Here is a 15,771-nt window from a genome sequence, read left to right on the forward strand (position 1 = left end):
TTAGAATGTTTTCTCAAGTTTTATAGAATCAACATTCTGCCTTTTCTTAGACTGCTTTTTTGCCATAAGGAAGCCAACTGATGCGCAAACAGCTCCAAATACTGCAACAATCAGTAGAGCAAATATGGTGTTAAGTGCAGTTTCGGCATCAGCGGCAGAGAGCCCCATACCAAGGAATCCCACAGGGGCATTGTCAGTGATCGGGGGCACAGTTGATTCTGCATGAGAGACAGAGGAACCAAAGTTTTTATTTTTTAACATTTTAGATGGTAGATGAAATCAGAACTTTATTTTAACTCCCCCCTGTGGTTGCTATGATTCACCCACTGAAATTGTATTAAGGTGTAAAATGATTTTGTGATGTGGCTGCTTTGACTACAGCTACAGGTGCTAGCGCTCTGCTAGGCCTCACCTAATTTGAGTCCCTGAACTAGATCTCTGAGTTTTTTTTTTAGTGTTGCTGTCTTTTGGAGCACCTTTAATGCAATTATTTGACAATTATTTGTTGTATAGATAATTGTACTTCTTGGATGGGCCTTTAGTAAGTTTTGGTGAGTGAAACTATTTTCTTTCTGTTATTTAGCTCTAAATTAGCTGGTGTCTGTGAGCAGGTACAGAAACACTAACAAAATGCTGGGTAAAAACTATATATTTCATTATGTCAGAGGATTATTTTCATACCCAATGTCTAGTTACCTGTCAACGGGTAACTAGACATTGGGCATTTAGCTATTTGTTAGCAAGCTATTGCAGTTAACCAAGGCACTTTCAAACATGTTAATGCTATCTAAATGACCCACATTCCACTGTAACACCAGTGAGGCTCTTTTGTAATACTTAAGCTCAGCTTACAAAAACAGTAGCCTAATACTAACATTTAGATATTTCACAGAATGCTTGTTGCATACATAGAAATACTGAGTTAGGATCCCCTGGTTTTCCTGTTGTTCCTGCTGATGGCACTTTACATGTTATTGAAGCTGTCCACTTTAGGAGTGCTAAAAAGGCTTTTTTTGGCGACGTGCATTCTACTTCACAGAAGTTTTAAGACATTTTCCAGATTTTCATAATGCGGTACCTTCATGCAACACAGTAACAATGGAGAGCTGTGAATTGCACCTTACCAACCAGGCTTGCTAGCATTAGCTCAAAATTTTACATTTCACTCTCCCACCTAAATATAGTGTCTTCTGGCTTCAAAATACCAAGACGGTGTTGGCCATAATGCTTAACTGATAAAACTGAGACTGAACTGAAACTTTAAATAACAGTGGGTTACTTTATGGTGGCTACATAATTATCTGTTATACAGTATTTACAGTATGTGGTGTCAGTTTACCTTCCGTCACAGGATTCAAGCACTCATGTCCTGAAGCAGGGTCAGGGAATCCGTTGCAGGCTATTATTTTGGAGTAGAGGGAAACAGAGTTCTTGGCTACTCGAGCAAGATCAGGGTCTGAATGATTGAGATAAAAAAGCCCAAATCTTTCGGAAAAGCCTGTGGCCCACTCAAGGTTGTCCATCAGTGTCCAAGCTGTGTAACCGTGGATGTCTACACCGTCTAGTAAGTAAGCTGTAAAGAGAAAAGACACACTGTTAATTACTTTGTTTTGTTTGTTGTTTTATTGTACTTAAAATCTATTTTCTTGATAAAAAAAATTCCAGTGGCATGGGGTGGGAGTGGGGGGCATCATTTACATTTATATGAGACATCAAAATAGTGCTCATATGACTTTTGTTCCCTCTAACTGTCCTGGTCTGAGATATATTCCAAGATAAAGTTTTGATACCTTTTAACAACTGATTGATGTATTTTTCATAGTAGTAGCTCCTGTGAACATCATTTAGATCAACAGCACCCCGCTCTGAGATGCCGTTCTCAGTGATGATAATTGTTGGATTTCCATACTCCTCCTTAATGAAGTTAAGTATCTTGCGGAATCCAAATGGTGAGACCTTCAGCCAGGCTGAACCTGAATCCAGCCAGGTACGATCAGCAATTGTCCCCACACCTCTGTGAAGATCAGAAAGGTAAGATTTAAAATTTTGAACACGGTAAAGAACAAATAAGTCTCACATTTCAGTGAACTGTCATAGAAGAGGACAAAGTAGAATCTATTGGTGTATTTCATTAGAAGAAGAAAAAAAAGTTATTATTAAAGTTATTAATGTGTGTCCAATATTTGCTTACCTGTCTGCATCATAGTGCTGAAGGTTTTTATAGTCCACGGGGAATGCTAGGACAGTGGTGTAATGGTTGAAACCAAAATAATCGTAAGTGCCTTTAATTCTTTTAATCTCCTCTGGAGTGAACTCAGGCAGCCTGGAAAATGGAAGGGAAACTAAATTAACTGTGGTTCGACCTTATGTGCCAGCTGTAAATGTTGGTTTTAAAAAAGAAAGAAACCAAAAAAACCCCAAAACAAACAAACAAACAAAAAAAAAAAAAAAAAATATATATATATATATATATATATATATATATATATATATATATATATATATATATTTTTTTTTTTTTCTCTCTCCCAGCTTAAAATGTAATTTTTATAGTACCGTGATTTCGGTAGACCAGCAGCAAGGCTTCGTTCCCGAATGATTGTCTTCATTATCTCACTGTAGTCACCATTATAAACAGGATGGGCAAACCAGCCAAGTTGAAACTGCACAAAAAGAGAGACAAAAATCACTTGAAATAACCACCATAAAGTTTTGCTTGAAAATATAACAAGAACTGGCATACCTCAACCACACGTCTTGCAGCATCATAGTCCTCCTGCTTATAGGGATTTCTGGGTTCAGACCAGTCAGAGTTGATGGTGATGGAGATAATTCCTTTCTGTTCTGCCCGATACTTGTCATTGTAGACATGCCAGGCCTCAGCATGAGCTTTAAGCAGGTTGTGAGCAACGATATAGGGCAGAGTGCCTGGTCGAAAACTAATCCCTGGAGACACATAAAGACACATTTGAAGCCTTTATTCGATATGTTTTCTGTTATCATGTGTTTGGTCAAGGATTGTTTGTTTTCAAAGAAGACATTTTGTTTGATGTTTGTAATAATACATTTTGTTTTGAACAATTTTGGTTTCTTTAACTTATTAAGTAGTGCATGCTAAATAACATTACTATTCCTATTTGTTAAATCTAAAAACCAACCAGGAATACTAAAGCATTCCTTTAAACTCACCCGGGGCAGCTGTTCCATAACCATGGCCTATGTTGGCTACATTGTATGGCTCATTAATGGTGATCCAAAATTTCACTTTATGACCAAGTCGGCTAAAGATTAAGTCAGCATAATCTCTGAATTTAGTAACGATAGTGTCATTTTCCCATCCCCCAATATCCTGCAGCGCTTGTGGAAGGTCCCAGTGGTACAGAGTGATCTGAGAGCAAAGAAAGAACAGTCAAGGTTTACCAACTTTATTGAATCTACCAGCTTTGCACTACAGTTCTTTTAGTTGTAATTATACATACATGAGGCTGAATGTTTGCCGCAAGCAGTGCATCCACCAGTTTGTGGTAGTAATTGAGTCCAGCCTCATTAATGTGATTAGTGGTGCCATCAGGAAGGACCCTTGGCCAGGATATGGAGAATCGATAATGGGTCACCTTGAGTTGCTTTAATATAGCAACATCCTCTTCTACTTTATTGTAACTGTCACAAGCTATGTCCCCAGTGTCATCATTGAATACTCTGAGAGGGGTGTGAGCAAACCTGTCCCAGATGCTGAGACCTTTTCCATCGGCCCGCCATCCCCCTTCAATCTGGCAATAGTAAATATAAAAGCCATGTGATTTTAAAACAGAATGAGCAATGCGGTATACATACGGTGGCCTGATCCACATTACCTGGTATGATGCTGTTGCAACACTCCAAATGAAATCATCTCGAAAATGTCCAGAAAGCATCTTCTCATCATCTGGTAGAGGGAAACCATTATCCCTTATGATGTTGTAATAGAAATGAGCTGAGTACTTGGGTGTTCTCGGCCGATTTGGGTTAGTGAAGTCCACATGGTGCAGGCCAAATCCAACTTTGTACCCATTCAGCCACTCAAAGGAATCCATGAGAGAGGCTGCAATGTATCCTTTCACGCTCACCCCATCAAGTTCATAGGCTGTCATGTAAACAAACACAAATAAATGAGGAACGCTAAAAAATAGTCAGTCACAATCATTAAATGTATTTAATGAAATGAACATTTCAGTATACCTTTGAGAGCCTCATCAATATAGGTCTTGTAATAAAATACTCTGGCAGAGTCATCCCAAGTTGTCTTTGCTTCTGTAGCAACTCCATTCTCAGTAATGTAAATCTCAGGATCTCCATATTCCTCCTTTATCCAGTTTAGGAGTCTCCTTAAACCCCATGCCACAGCTCTTTGGTTTTTGATTGCTGTAGTTGGTGAATCACCTTCCTCTTCTTCTTTGAAATCCCAGTCATATTCATAGGACTGGGGGGTAAGCTTAGCTGTAACATGGCTTGCAATCTTTGTAGTGTAATGATTTAGACAAAACACATCAGCAGTTCCCTTGATGAAGCTCTTTTCTTCTTCGGTGAAGGAAGGAAGTCTTGACTCTGAAAACCCTTGAAGTTCACTTTTGTTTCCAACTTGCCACTTTAGTGCTTCAGGATAGTCACCATTCTTAAAAATGGGGTGTGCAAACCATCCCAGTTGGAACTGCATCGCCCGATCAGCAGCCACCACTTCACGGCGAACATTGACATCTTTAGGTTCAAACCAATTAGCACTGACGGCAATGGATATTAGACCACCCTGGGACTTACGATACTTGTCATCATAGGTATGGTAGGCCTTGGCGTGAGCTTTAATGAGGTTGTGTGCAACTCTGTATGGTGCATATCCTGGGTCCTTAACATTTGGTGGCATATTTCCAAGTCCATATCCAGACCATGCAATTGTCTGAGGCTGGTTAAAGGTCATCCAGAATTTTACTCTGTCACCAAAGGTAGCAAAGCAGAAGTCACAAAAGTCATTAAATATTTCAATCATGTCTACATTTTCCCAGCCACTGAGTTTTTGCAATGCTTGAGGGAGGTCCCAGTGATAGAGTGTTACCATGGGGGTGATATTGTATGCTACAAGTCCATCGATGAGTCTGTTGTAGTAGTCAACACCTTTCTGGTTGAGGGAGCTACGTGTGCCATCAGGAAAGATCCTGGACCAGGACAAAGAGAATCTGTATGACTTCACCCTCAGAGCCCGCAGCATGTAGAGATCTTCATTAAGTCTGTTGTAACTGTCACAGGCTACATTTCCATTAGCATTATCAGGAATATTGCCGGGTGTCTGAGTGAATGTGTCCCAGACACTAGGCCCCTTGCCATCAGCATTCCAGCCACCTTCAATTTGGTAGGCCGAAGAAGAAACTCCCCAACTGAAGCCTTGAGGAAATGTGCCATAGTGGTACATTTGTCTGTGGAATTTTGACTGTGAAGAGAATTTCTCCCAAACAACCTTTGATTTAGATGGAACCTCTGAGGGTGGTAAGGCAGCTGAGCGTTGAGTTAGCTTCATTTCTTCAGCTTTAACTTTCTTACTTTTTTGTGTACCAAAGCCATTTTGCTCAATAATCTGGGAGTACAAATATGCAGATTGCTTTGGGGTTCTTGGTCTGGCTTGATCTTCAAAGTTGACGTAGTGAAGACCAAATCTTTGGCTGTAGCCTTGTTTTCCCTCAAATCCATCCATAAGTGACTGCACTGTGAATCGCTGCACATCCACTCCATCTGTGAGTGTTGCTACAAAATGAACACACAAAGATTAATACTGGAATTATTTTAACTCTGTCTAAAAGGTGGCTTCAGATCAGGAAGGATCAAGATACTAACCTTTCAGCGCCTCATTGATGTAACTTCTCATGTAGTCCATTCTGCTGGTGTCAGTGAGACTGTCTATGCTGTAATTAGTGGGCATCCCATTCCCAGTTATGTATATAGGCAGTTTGTTAACATTCAAGTACTCTGTTGAAATGTAGTTTAGGAGCCTTCTAAGTCCCCAAGGAGCAGAATAGATCCAGTCAGAAGCTGTAGACTGCCATGAGAGGTCCACAGTTGCATCAAAGTCACCCACACCCTGAGGTCCAGGGGTGCACCCACCTTTACTGTTGCTGACCAGCCGTGAAGTATAGTGATTTAAACCAAAAAAGTCAGCAGTGCCACGTATCCTCTGGCTCTCTGTGGGAGTGAAAACTGGGAGCTTTGCTGGCACAGAGTCAGGACACTCTGTTTTCTTCTGTTCAATCTGGGCTTTGAGTGTTGCAGGATAATCTCCATCTACAAATATGGGATGTGCAAACCAGCCCAGCATAAACTGCAGGTAACGTTCTGCAGCTGCTATATCTTCAGGTTTGGCAGGGTCCTTAGGCTCAGCCCAGTCAGAGTTCAAGGCAATGCCAACTTTTCCTCCTTGTGTTTTCCTGTAATTGTCATTATAGGCATGCCAGGCCTCAGCATGGGACTTGAGAATATTGTGAGTGACCTGATAATGCAAAAACAAATATTAAATACATCTGAGCAACAATAGCAACAATAAAAGTGTGTAATTGCATTATTGTAATAACAGTCTCACCTGATAGGAAGATTCCACATAGTCCTTGACTCCTGGGGCATGCTTGCCAGTACCATACCCGGCATGGCTCACTACCCAGGGACTGCTGAATGTGTTCCAGATCTTGACTCTATCTCCAAACCTTGAGAAACAGAAGTCTGCATAGGCCTTGAAGGCTTCAACAATTGAGGCATTGGTCCATCCACCAAAATCCTGGAGTTCCTGGGGCAGATCCCAGTGGTAGAGAGTGACAATGGGCTGTATGCCAGATTCAATGAGAGCATTTATCAGCTGGTCATAGTATTGAGCTCCTTTCTCTGAGTGGATTTGTCGGTAGCCTGAGGGGAAAATACGGGCCCAAGAGATGGAAAATTGGTAGGTGTTGACCTGAAGGCCTCGCAGAAGGTAGACATCATAATCTACCTTATGGTAACTGTCACAAGCCAGGTCAGCTGTCTGATTGTCAGAGGCAAGGCCTTCATGACCAAAACGGTCCCAAATAGTCTTTCCCTTTCCACCTTCTGACCAGCCACCTTCAACCTTGAAGGACACGCTGGAGGTGGCCCACTGGAAGTCAGAAGGAAATGACTCTTCAAGGAAAATATCTCGTTCCGTTGTAGTCTGGGCTCCAAACTTATCCCACACTGTCTGATAATTGTTTTTTAATCCTGTCACACCAGTATGATGTGAAATTTCCCGGCTTTTGGAAAAGAGAAAGATGTGAAAATATAAGTAAACTTAATTTCAAAACTGAATTAAAGCAATTTTAATACATAAGAATCAGAGATATAAACTCTTACCTGATGGGAGCATATTCTATGTCCAGCTTGCCTAACATGTCCTTCACGTCACACCCCATAATATTCAGGCCATTGTTCATCAGGACTGCATTGTGTTCAAGAAATAGTTACAGTATTATTATCAAAATGTTTTTGACAGCTGTATTGCAAGTTTTTACAGTGTGCTTAATGTAAAATCTTAATCTCTTTCATTAAAAAAAAAAAATAGAGGATGATTTTAGAACAGTGGATCTCAAACTTTCCTGGAGTGGACCACTTCAAAAGCCAGAAAAAGTTCAAGCCTTTTCCCATTGCTTATTATTGTTGACAATTTAAAAACAGATTCATGTTGAATTTTACTTAAATTAAGGTGCATATCATCAACACAATTGCATCAGCCAACTCTTGTTTATTCACTTTAACTTGACTTAATTTGGATTGGTTTCATTGGTGCTGGTCATTGTTTTGGTGTGATTTAATCTCTCTTCATAGGTGTACTGATTCAAAATTATTAACTAAATGTAAGTTTAAGTATAGTACACTTCATCTACCTACAGTTATGTGAAAAATAAAATTTTCACATTTGCCTCCATCTCATCCTATCCCTAGCATCTTCCTCTGTCACACCAACCCTCTGCATGTCCTCCTTCACTACATTGTAGGGGTGTGCGATATTGACAAAAAATAATATCTCGATATTTTCTATATTTTTTTTCGATAACAATAATAAATTATATTTTGCATTATTTATTTCATACAAGAAGTGCAAGCTAGTAAAATATAAGACTTAAATCAATTTTTCTGACACATTGACTTATTTTTATTTTATTTTATTCAACCTTTATTTAACCAGGAAAAACAAACAGAGATTAAAATCTCTTTTTCAAGAGTGTCCTGGGCATGACAAATGTAAATAGAAAAACTTTGGCAAGTTTTTCAAAAGAAATCGCTCAATACGGAAGACTTGACAGAATGGGAAAAAAAAAAAATCAAAAAAGAGGCTGTCCAGGGGGATTCCCCCTACATTATAGCAAAATAAATAACAGAAACTACACACCTTCATCTGATCAGAAACCCGCTTTTTGGTAGACCGCTTCAGCATATTATCCAAGGCTCCAAACAGGTGATACCTACTTTAATTTAAAGGATATTAACATCCATCCATCCATTATCTTCCTCTTTATCCCACTAGTCATGGTCACAGGGGCGGGGGGGCTAAAGTTTGCTGAGTGTGTGTTTTGCCAGACACCTTAGCTGATTTAAGTTTGTCTTTGACAGCGGGTTCCTGAAACTTTTCATATTCCTCATACTTGTTAATGATGGAACAGGTTAGTTGTCGAGCTATCACTTTCTTACAAAGTCTGCAAACTGCAAACCACCTCCTCACCTGGGAATTAAGGTGGTAGACTGCGAGGCTGGCGATGTCAGAATTTCTTCCCCTGGCACAGTGTGTGCACTCATTTCCAGCTTTAGGCGTGTTGTTTCAGCAGCTATGCTAGCGCACAGTATGGGCACTATCAATGTGCACGCCCAGCAGCCTATACTAAAGCGTAAAATAGTGAATGCGTGGAGCCAAGGTGTTTTGATTGCTGTTTTTTTCCTCATTAGCAGACTCAATAACGTCAGCTCACGCATCGTTAACATGGCAATTATGATATTATTGTAGACGATATATCGCACACCCCTACTACATTGATGAACTTTCTCTGTGGTTATCCTCTTTCCTCCTGCCTGGCAGGTCCACATTAAACATTCTTGGTCCAGTATATCCACTATTCCTCTTCTGGACATGCCCAAATCATCTCAGCCTTGCCTCTTTAACTCTGTCTCCAAACCGCTCAACATGAGCTGTCCCTCTGAAGTACTTATTTCTTAAACATTTTAAAAGCAAACATTGCACCTGTAGTGCTCTTTCTTGGCATGAAACCATACTGCTGCTCACTGACTGTCATCTCTCTCCTTAACCTAGCTTTAACAACTCTTTACCATAGATTCATGGGATGGCTCATCAGCGTCCCTCTGCAGTTGCTACAGCTCTGCATATCACCCTTGTTCTTAAAAATCAGTACCAGGACACTTCTTCTCCATTCCTCTCACTCTCCAAGACTGTTAAGCAGTCTTGTGAAAATCTCCACTGCCTTCTTTCATAGATATCTCCGTACCTCCACAGGTATGTCATCTGGACTAATCCCCTTTCCACTCTTCATCCTCTTCATAGCTGCCCTCACTTCCTAATTCACTACCTTTCCTCCATCCATCCATCCATCCTCCTCTCTTTCTCTTTCTACATTCATTACCTCCTCAAAGTACTCCTTCCATCTTCTCAACACACTCTCTTCACTCATTAGTAAATTTACATCTTCATGCTTAATAACTCTAACCTGCTGCACATCCATTTCAGCGCAATCTCTCTGCTTAGCCAATCTGAACTATACTTGTTCAGTATTTTTCTAATTGTACTGTCATGAACTTTAACATTTAACATCCCATCCGATGCCTCTAGAGTGAGTGCTGCATGGTCTGACAATAGGGTGAACATCTACTCCTGGAAAGGTTGTGGCCCCTTGTTAAAGTGAAGACCAGTTGTAAACTGTCAAAACTTCTGCAATAATAGAGATGTTCAGACTTGATGATGATCAATGAGTCAGGTTTATTTTAGCAACATTTGGCTGATACTTACCCTCTTACCCCCTATGGAAGCAGTAAGGGTGTACTTAGCTTTTTTGCAAGACTGCACTGAGTCCTCTGAAAACTTTCTTTTCTGACATTATGGTATAGTTATATTGTGTAATTAGCAGATAGCATGTTAGCTGCATGCAGTATTCACTGGTACTAGAAATACAAGGCCATTTATGAATGTCATTGCTGTCACTCTTAGAGGACTGAATTATTTTAGAATATCTTTATTGACTAGTTCAGAAAAGTACCTCTAACTAATACATAAAAGAGAAATATTTTGTTGTGTATGTTCTTGGTAATTTAATCACATGCATGTAGAAGATAACAGCATAATATTATATCAGTAATAACGGCATTTACCATTTAGAAACTCTCCAAGAAGCTGGTAATGACTCTGGGAACAGTCATGAGCAATCATCTCATACAGCAGGATAGGGAAGTTCCCAATGGACATCTACAATGTTACATAATATGCACATGGCGGCAATTTAATAGTAATGTCAAATATGAAAAGTTAAAATAAACATATGTTTACATGTTTACTGTACCTGTATATTCTTTAGCTCCTTTTCAAAGTCTGATGAGATACCACAGTTATATTCAATGTGCACTGACAAGAAGTCCATCTATTCAAAACAAAAGATACATGAGAGCATACATAACATTCATGCATCTTAAAAAAATAAACTACATGTAGAATATACCGTATTTTCCGGAGTATAAGTCGCACTATTTTTCATAGTTTGGCTGGGGGTGCGACCTATACTCCGGAGCGACGTATATGTGACATTTATAACACATGAACCAAAATACTCCAGCCACTTGACATCTCCGTGAACTGCAGCTTTAAGGCAGTCTTGCGTAACCTGTGGGCGCAGTGGATGATGGATGGAGAGCACAGCTTAACGGCAACTGGGAGAATGCGCCACCCAACTTTCCTGGAAGTCATTGGATGGATCAAGAAAACATGGGCTTCAGTGACAACCAAACCATCCTGTTGGGATTCAGAAAGGCTGGAATAATTGGAACTGCAGCTGATGACGAGTCTGACTAACGCGACACAGAAGAGGAAGCGGCGCTTCGTCTACGGAGTGTACGGAATTGTTTAGAAGTGACACCGAGGATGAAGAATTCAATGGATTGATGGTTTGGTTAACTTGTTAGTATGTTCTTTATGCTATGGTTATCTGAATAACTTAATGTTACGTTAACATACCGAACACGTGTTCGTTGTGCGTCATGTAGCTGAATGTGTTACGTTAGCATAACGTAGGCGTAACCGTGTTCGTCCTGTTCTTTAATCCATTATTATTTTAAATTGCCGTTCAAGATGGAATTTCTGCTCTGGGTCTCAGATTCTATCAACCCCCCCCCCCCAAAAAAGTGCCACTTATAGTCCAGTGCGACCTATATATGTTTTTTTCTTCTTTATTATGCATTTTTTGGCTGGTGCGACCTATACTCCGGAGCGATGTATAGTCCGAAAAATACAGTAAGTGATATTTACCTTTTTTTTAAAATATACAACTACATAGTCACGTGAAACGCAAAGTGGTGTAATATTATTGATATTTTTGTTATAGAAAATTTTAAACAATGTCTCACATGAATGGAAGTAAACCTTTCAACTACTCCCTTATTTGTAATGGGCCACCACAGTAGATGGATCTATATATTTGATCTGGCCCCGATATTTATACCCTTCCAGATACAGTTGTCTCAGGGATTTGTGTCTACCACAAAAGGCAAGACCCCAGGTGCAAGCTGTGCAGAGATGCCCGAGACAATCCAGCACATAACACCAGGGTGCAAGATGCTAGCAGGCACGGCATACATGGAACACCATAACCAAGTGGCCGGCATAGTATACTGTGTCGAGTATGGCCTGGAAATCCTGGGGTCAAAATGAGATACGATCCAAGGGTGGCTGAGAATATATGGATAGAAAAATCACTTTGTATCTGCACAGTTGGCTCAGTTTTCATGCAGCCTAAGTAGTGGCTCACTGTATGTGAAAAGCAACAACTCCAGTTTCCTATCTTTATGAGGAGATCATAGTTGTGTATGACAGCGGCACTGCTCCAGCAATCCAGGCATTGTAGCAGGACTGTGGGCATATGACAACAAGGTGAAAGGGTGTATGATAAGAGGAAGATCTCTTGGAACGTAATCTGGCTGTTTGGTTGTTCTTGATCCGAGCTGTGTATGATATCTTATCTAGCCTAGCTAATCTCCAATTTAAGGGTGAAGGTGGTTCTCTAGACAGCATAAGCTTTCAAACCACATCATGGCAACTATGTTGTGTGAGCCTATACTGTTTGGACACAAGACAGGTTCTGATCATCCTTGAATGAACTCCTTTAGTGAATCACTCAATGACTGCAGGAATATTACTGAGGACATGTCCCAGTCATTTTAAAATGAGACAGAAGCATATATCTTTCCAATATTAAAGATTTTTTAGTAACAAATTTGGTTTCCTTAATAGAAGCAGAATTTTGACTCATAGACAAAAATTATGCTAAAATTGTCTAAAATTTTCATTGGAAATGAATAAGCATTCTTCTTATCACCAGACTGGTTTTCTTTTTATGTTTAAGAGTAAAGGTACCTGAACTTAATGAAAGATTAAGGTTTGAAAGATGTGCATACATAATGGTATAGAGTATGTGACTTACTGTTGTTAAATCTTTAATGTGGGAGAGGAAAGCCACATCTGTAGCTCTCAACCCAATTGACAGACGTCTCCCTGTGAATGCAGAAGCATTAAAGGCACTTTTAACATCTAAACTATTATACAAACTGCTGTAAAAATGGCCTATTGGGCAAAGCTGCACAGTAAGATGCACACAAGAGTGATTTAATTAACTCATTTACTAATGAGATAGGCATAACACTCTCAGTCTCAGCATCATAAAGTAAACCTTATTTTTACGGGTGACTTAAGACTTGTAGAAAATCTGATATATTGCAGCATATTGCATTAAAAAAAAATCCAGACTCTCTTTATTTTACCATATCAGAATGTAACCTTTTGAGGTATGTGTGAACTACAAAAGAGTGCATATCAAATGAGATTCAATGATGATATTTATTTTTGTTAAACTGTAAAATACTAGTTTTTCATTAAAAAACATTTTCAAAATGAATATTTTTAAGAGCAATTTCATCAACCAAAAAAACCTCTCATACTCTGATTTATAAGATAAGATAGTGTTTATTTGTCACATGCGCAGTTATACACAGTACAATGCACAGTGAAATATGAAGTGTAATCAAAAACCCCTTTTGTAAAAGCCTTTGCAACTAATGTCTCAACAAATTTTTTTAAAAATGGCTTAATTCAATTAATCAATGAGAGAAATTTCTCAAGATTTCTTTACTCTCTTCACCTGTAGTGTCTCATCTTAATTTTCTCTTCCTCCTCTCCTCTAACTCACCTTTGTCAGGAAAGCGTCGATGATACAGCTGATAAATGTTCTTGTTGAGTTGAAGGATATTCTGCAGAAAACTGGGAGCATCTGCAGGCTGCTCATCATGCCAACCATCATCCAAGTCACTCAGTGTCAACCATGAGCGTGCCAGTGGTGCAAACTCTTGGAAGGCAAACTCTGCATACTGCTGAAACATCTCTACCAGCTCCTGGCTCTCCCAGCCTCCATATCTTGATTGCAGAGGCTCTGGAACTTTCCATCCATGAAGGATGACCAGAGGCTGAAGGCCCACTTCCAGCAGCTGTTTCAACAGGGTCTGGTAACATCTAACCACTGCCTGTTGGGGCTGGCTGGGGTGGCCTGTAGGAAGGAGTTGAGCCCATGACAGCGGTACTTTGAAATGGGTCACCCCTCTGCTCTGCAGGTACTCAAAGTACTGCTTAGAACCAGGAGGTATGGAATGACTGCAGTCAAAGGCATCATTCATGCCTCTGTCTGAGCTTCTGACCACCTGCTTTGTCAGAGAGCCTGCAAGAAGCATGAAGTCCTCCCTTCCATTCAGCTCACTGCTCTGACAACCACAGAGACAACTAATGTACAAACAAACAACCCACAACAGCTTCATCATGGTGGTTTGAAAAAGAATGAACTGACAATTCACTAATTGCGGAGCTCTTTAAGGCAACCTTTGTTTCCTCTTATTGCATAGTTACACAATTAAGATCAGTATCACGTGTAATCATTGCAAGTTAAAGTGTTTTATTGTATCTGTATGATATGGTAAGAAAAACTGTGGACTCAGACTACTGATAATTAGATGCCTACCTTGCACTTGTGTGGATAAAGTGGAATACGGAGGTGCAATATGTTTTAAATTACCTGATGTGATTACCTCACTGTGATTCAAAAAATGAAGATGACTGAATTGAAACAGCATCACAGTTTAAGTATTTCTTCTCTCAGCGTAATTTCTCTTTAGATGAACTGAAGAGATGAACTGAAGTATCAGGTAAAACGGTCAAAATATCCATCATAAACCATTATCAGCTTCTTGATACTCATCATTCTAGCTTGTTAAAATCAAGGCTAATTAAGCGTCTTGAACTTTCATGGTACAATAACGAGTAAAGGTTATACAGCTGAAATTGTATTGCCCTGTGATATAATTATGTCCTGAATTGCAGAGTTTAGGATCCAAATGCAAACTCACGGAGACATGCAAACTAAACCAAAAGCAAGTCTTTATTTTAGCTCATCATTAAGGAGGCCCTTCTGAAAAGTAAGCAGAATCCAAAACTGGCAAGATACATGCAGAGGAGGTTAACAAATAGCAAGACAAAGACGAAAAGGAAGACGAGACTAGGTATACACATGGAGGTAATTAGGAGAAGTGGACATAGCTGAATAGTGAGACACAGGTGAAGATATCCAATGAGACAGGAGGGCAGAAGTCAAACTAAGCACAAGACACTAGAGACATGTAATCATTAAGCAGCAGCGACAATGTGAGAAAAGGTGGACATGTGGATTAGAAAGAGGGGGAAGGCTCCAATTTCAGTATTTGCAACTATCCTTCCATGTTGGTGATTGTGAAAAAGAGGTTTGAAATTATTAGGGACTGAAGCGGTTGAGGTACTTGTTAATAATAACCTTCATGGCTTAAAGTTCCACTGACATGTGATGTAAAAACTGAAGACTTAATATTTCTAGAAAAAAAAAACCCTTCCTATCTGATCATTTCTTATTTACATTTACTTTAATGGATTACACAACAGTGGGAATAAGTTTTATGACACTAGAAGTCTTTCTGAAAGTTCTGTAACTAAGTTCAAGGATATAATTATCATGACCATTATCATGCTCTTCAGTGTGATGTGCCAGTACAGTGCAGACCAGCTACCTAAACTCTAAACCAGGCCTATTCAATTACTTTTTCTTCTGGGCCAGATTTGAAAATTTTGAGATGCCACTGGGCCGAAGACCCCTACTTACATTATTTCTTGAGACTTAACTCTAAATATGCTACCAACTGAACTAAATCATAAAAATAAATAAAAGAATTCACAATAAAGGCTTTATACTGCATCATTTATTGATGAGCAAAATAATTCAAGTGCATTGCAAATTTTAACATTTGGCCCAAACCTTGACTAGAATATTTTTAACAAGGCAAATTTCACCACACATATGTTTAATTAAAAAAACAAAACAATGTAATAATAACAACCTTTTGCAACAGTAAAGTCTTCTATAACATTTTAGATGTATTTGCAAAAGTGCATTTGTTGAACTAGAACGGCCA

General features: G+C 39.4%; 1 protein-coding gene across 1 annotated transcript; it reads right to left on the bottom strand.

Moving 5' to 3' along the window:
* LOC115800624 (lactase-phlorizin hydrolase) lies at positions 1–14,097 on the bottom strand. Its single transcript, XM_030758104.1, has 17 exons — positions 13,476–14,097; positions 12,714–12,784; positions 10,584–10,661; positions 10,396–10,489; positions 7,378–7,462; positions 6,599–7,277; positions 5,860–6,508; positions 4,219–5,769; positions 3,855–4,123; positions 3,480–3,770; positions 3,190–3,388; positions 2,744–2,946; positions 2,557–2,663; positions 2,192–2,323; positions 1,791–2,014; positions 1,340–1,573; positions 1–218 (listed from the first exon to the last, which is right to left on the bottom strand). Exons 1-17 carry the CDS (start codon positions 14,095–14,097, stop codon positions 1–3), a joined length of 5,706 nt encoding a protein of 1,901 aa, XP_030613964.1.
* Positions 14,098–15,771: the final 1,674 nt, after the last annotated feature.

The sequence above is a fragment of the Archocentrus centrarchus genome, chromosome 21, assembly GCF_007364275.1.
Source record: "Archocentrus centrarchus isolate MPI-CPG fArcCen1 chromosome 21, fArcCen1, whole genome shotgun sequence".
Classification (NCBI taxonomy): Eukaryota; Metazoa; Chordata; class Actinopteri; order Cichliformes; family Cichlidae; genus Archocentrus; species Archocentrus centrarchus.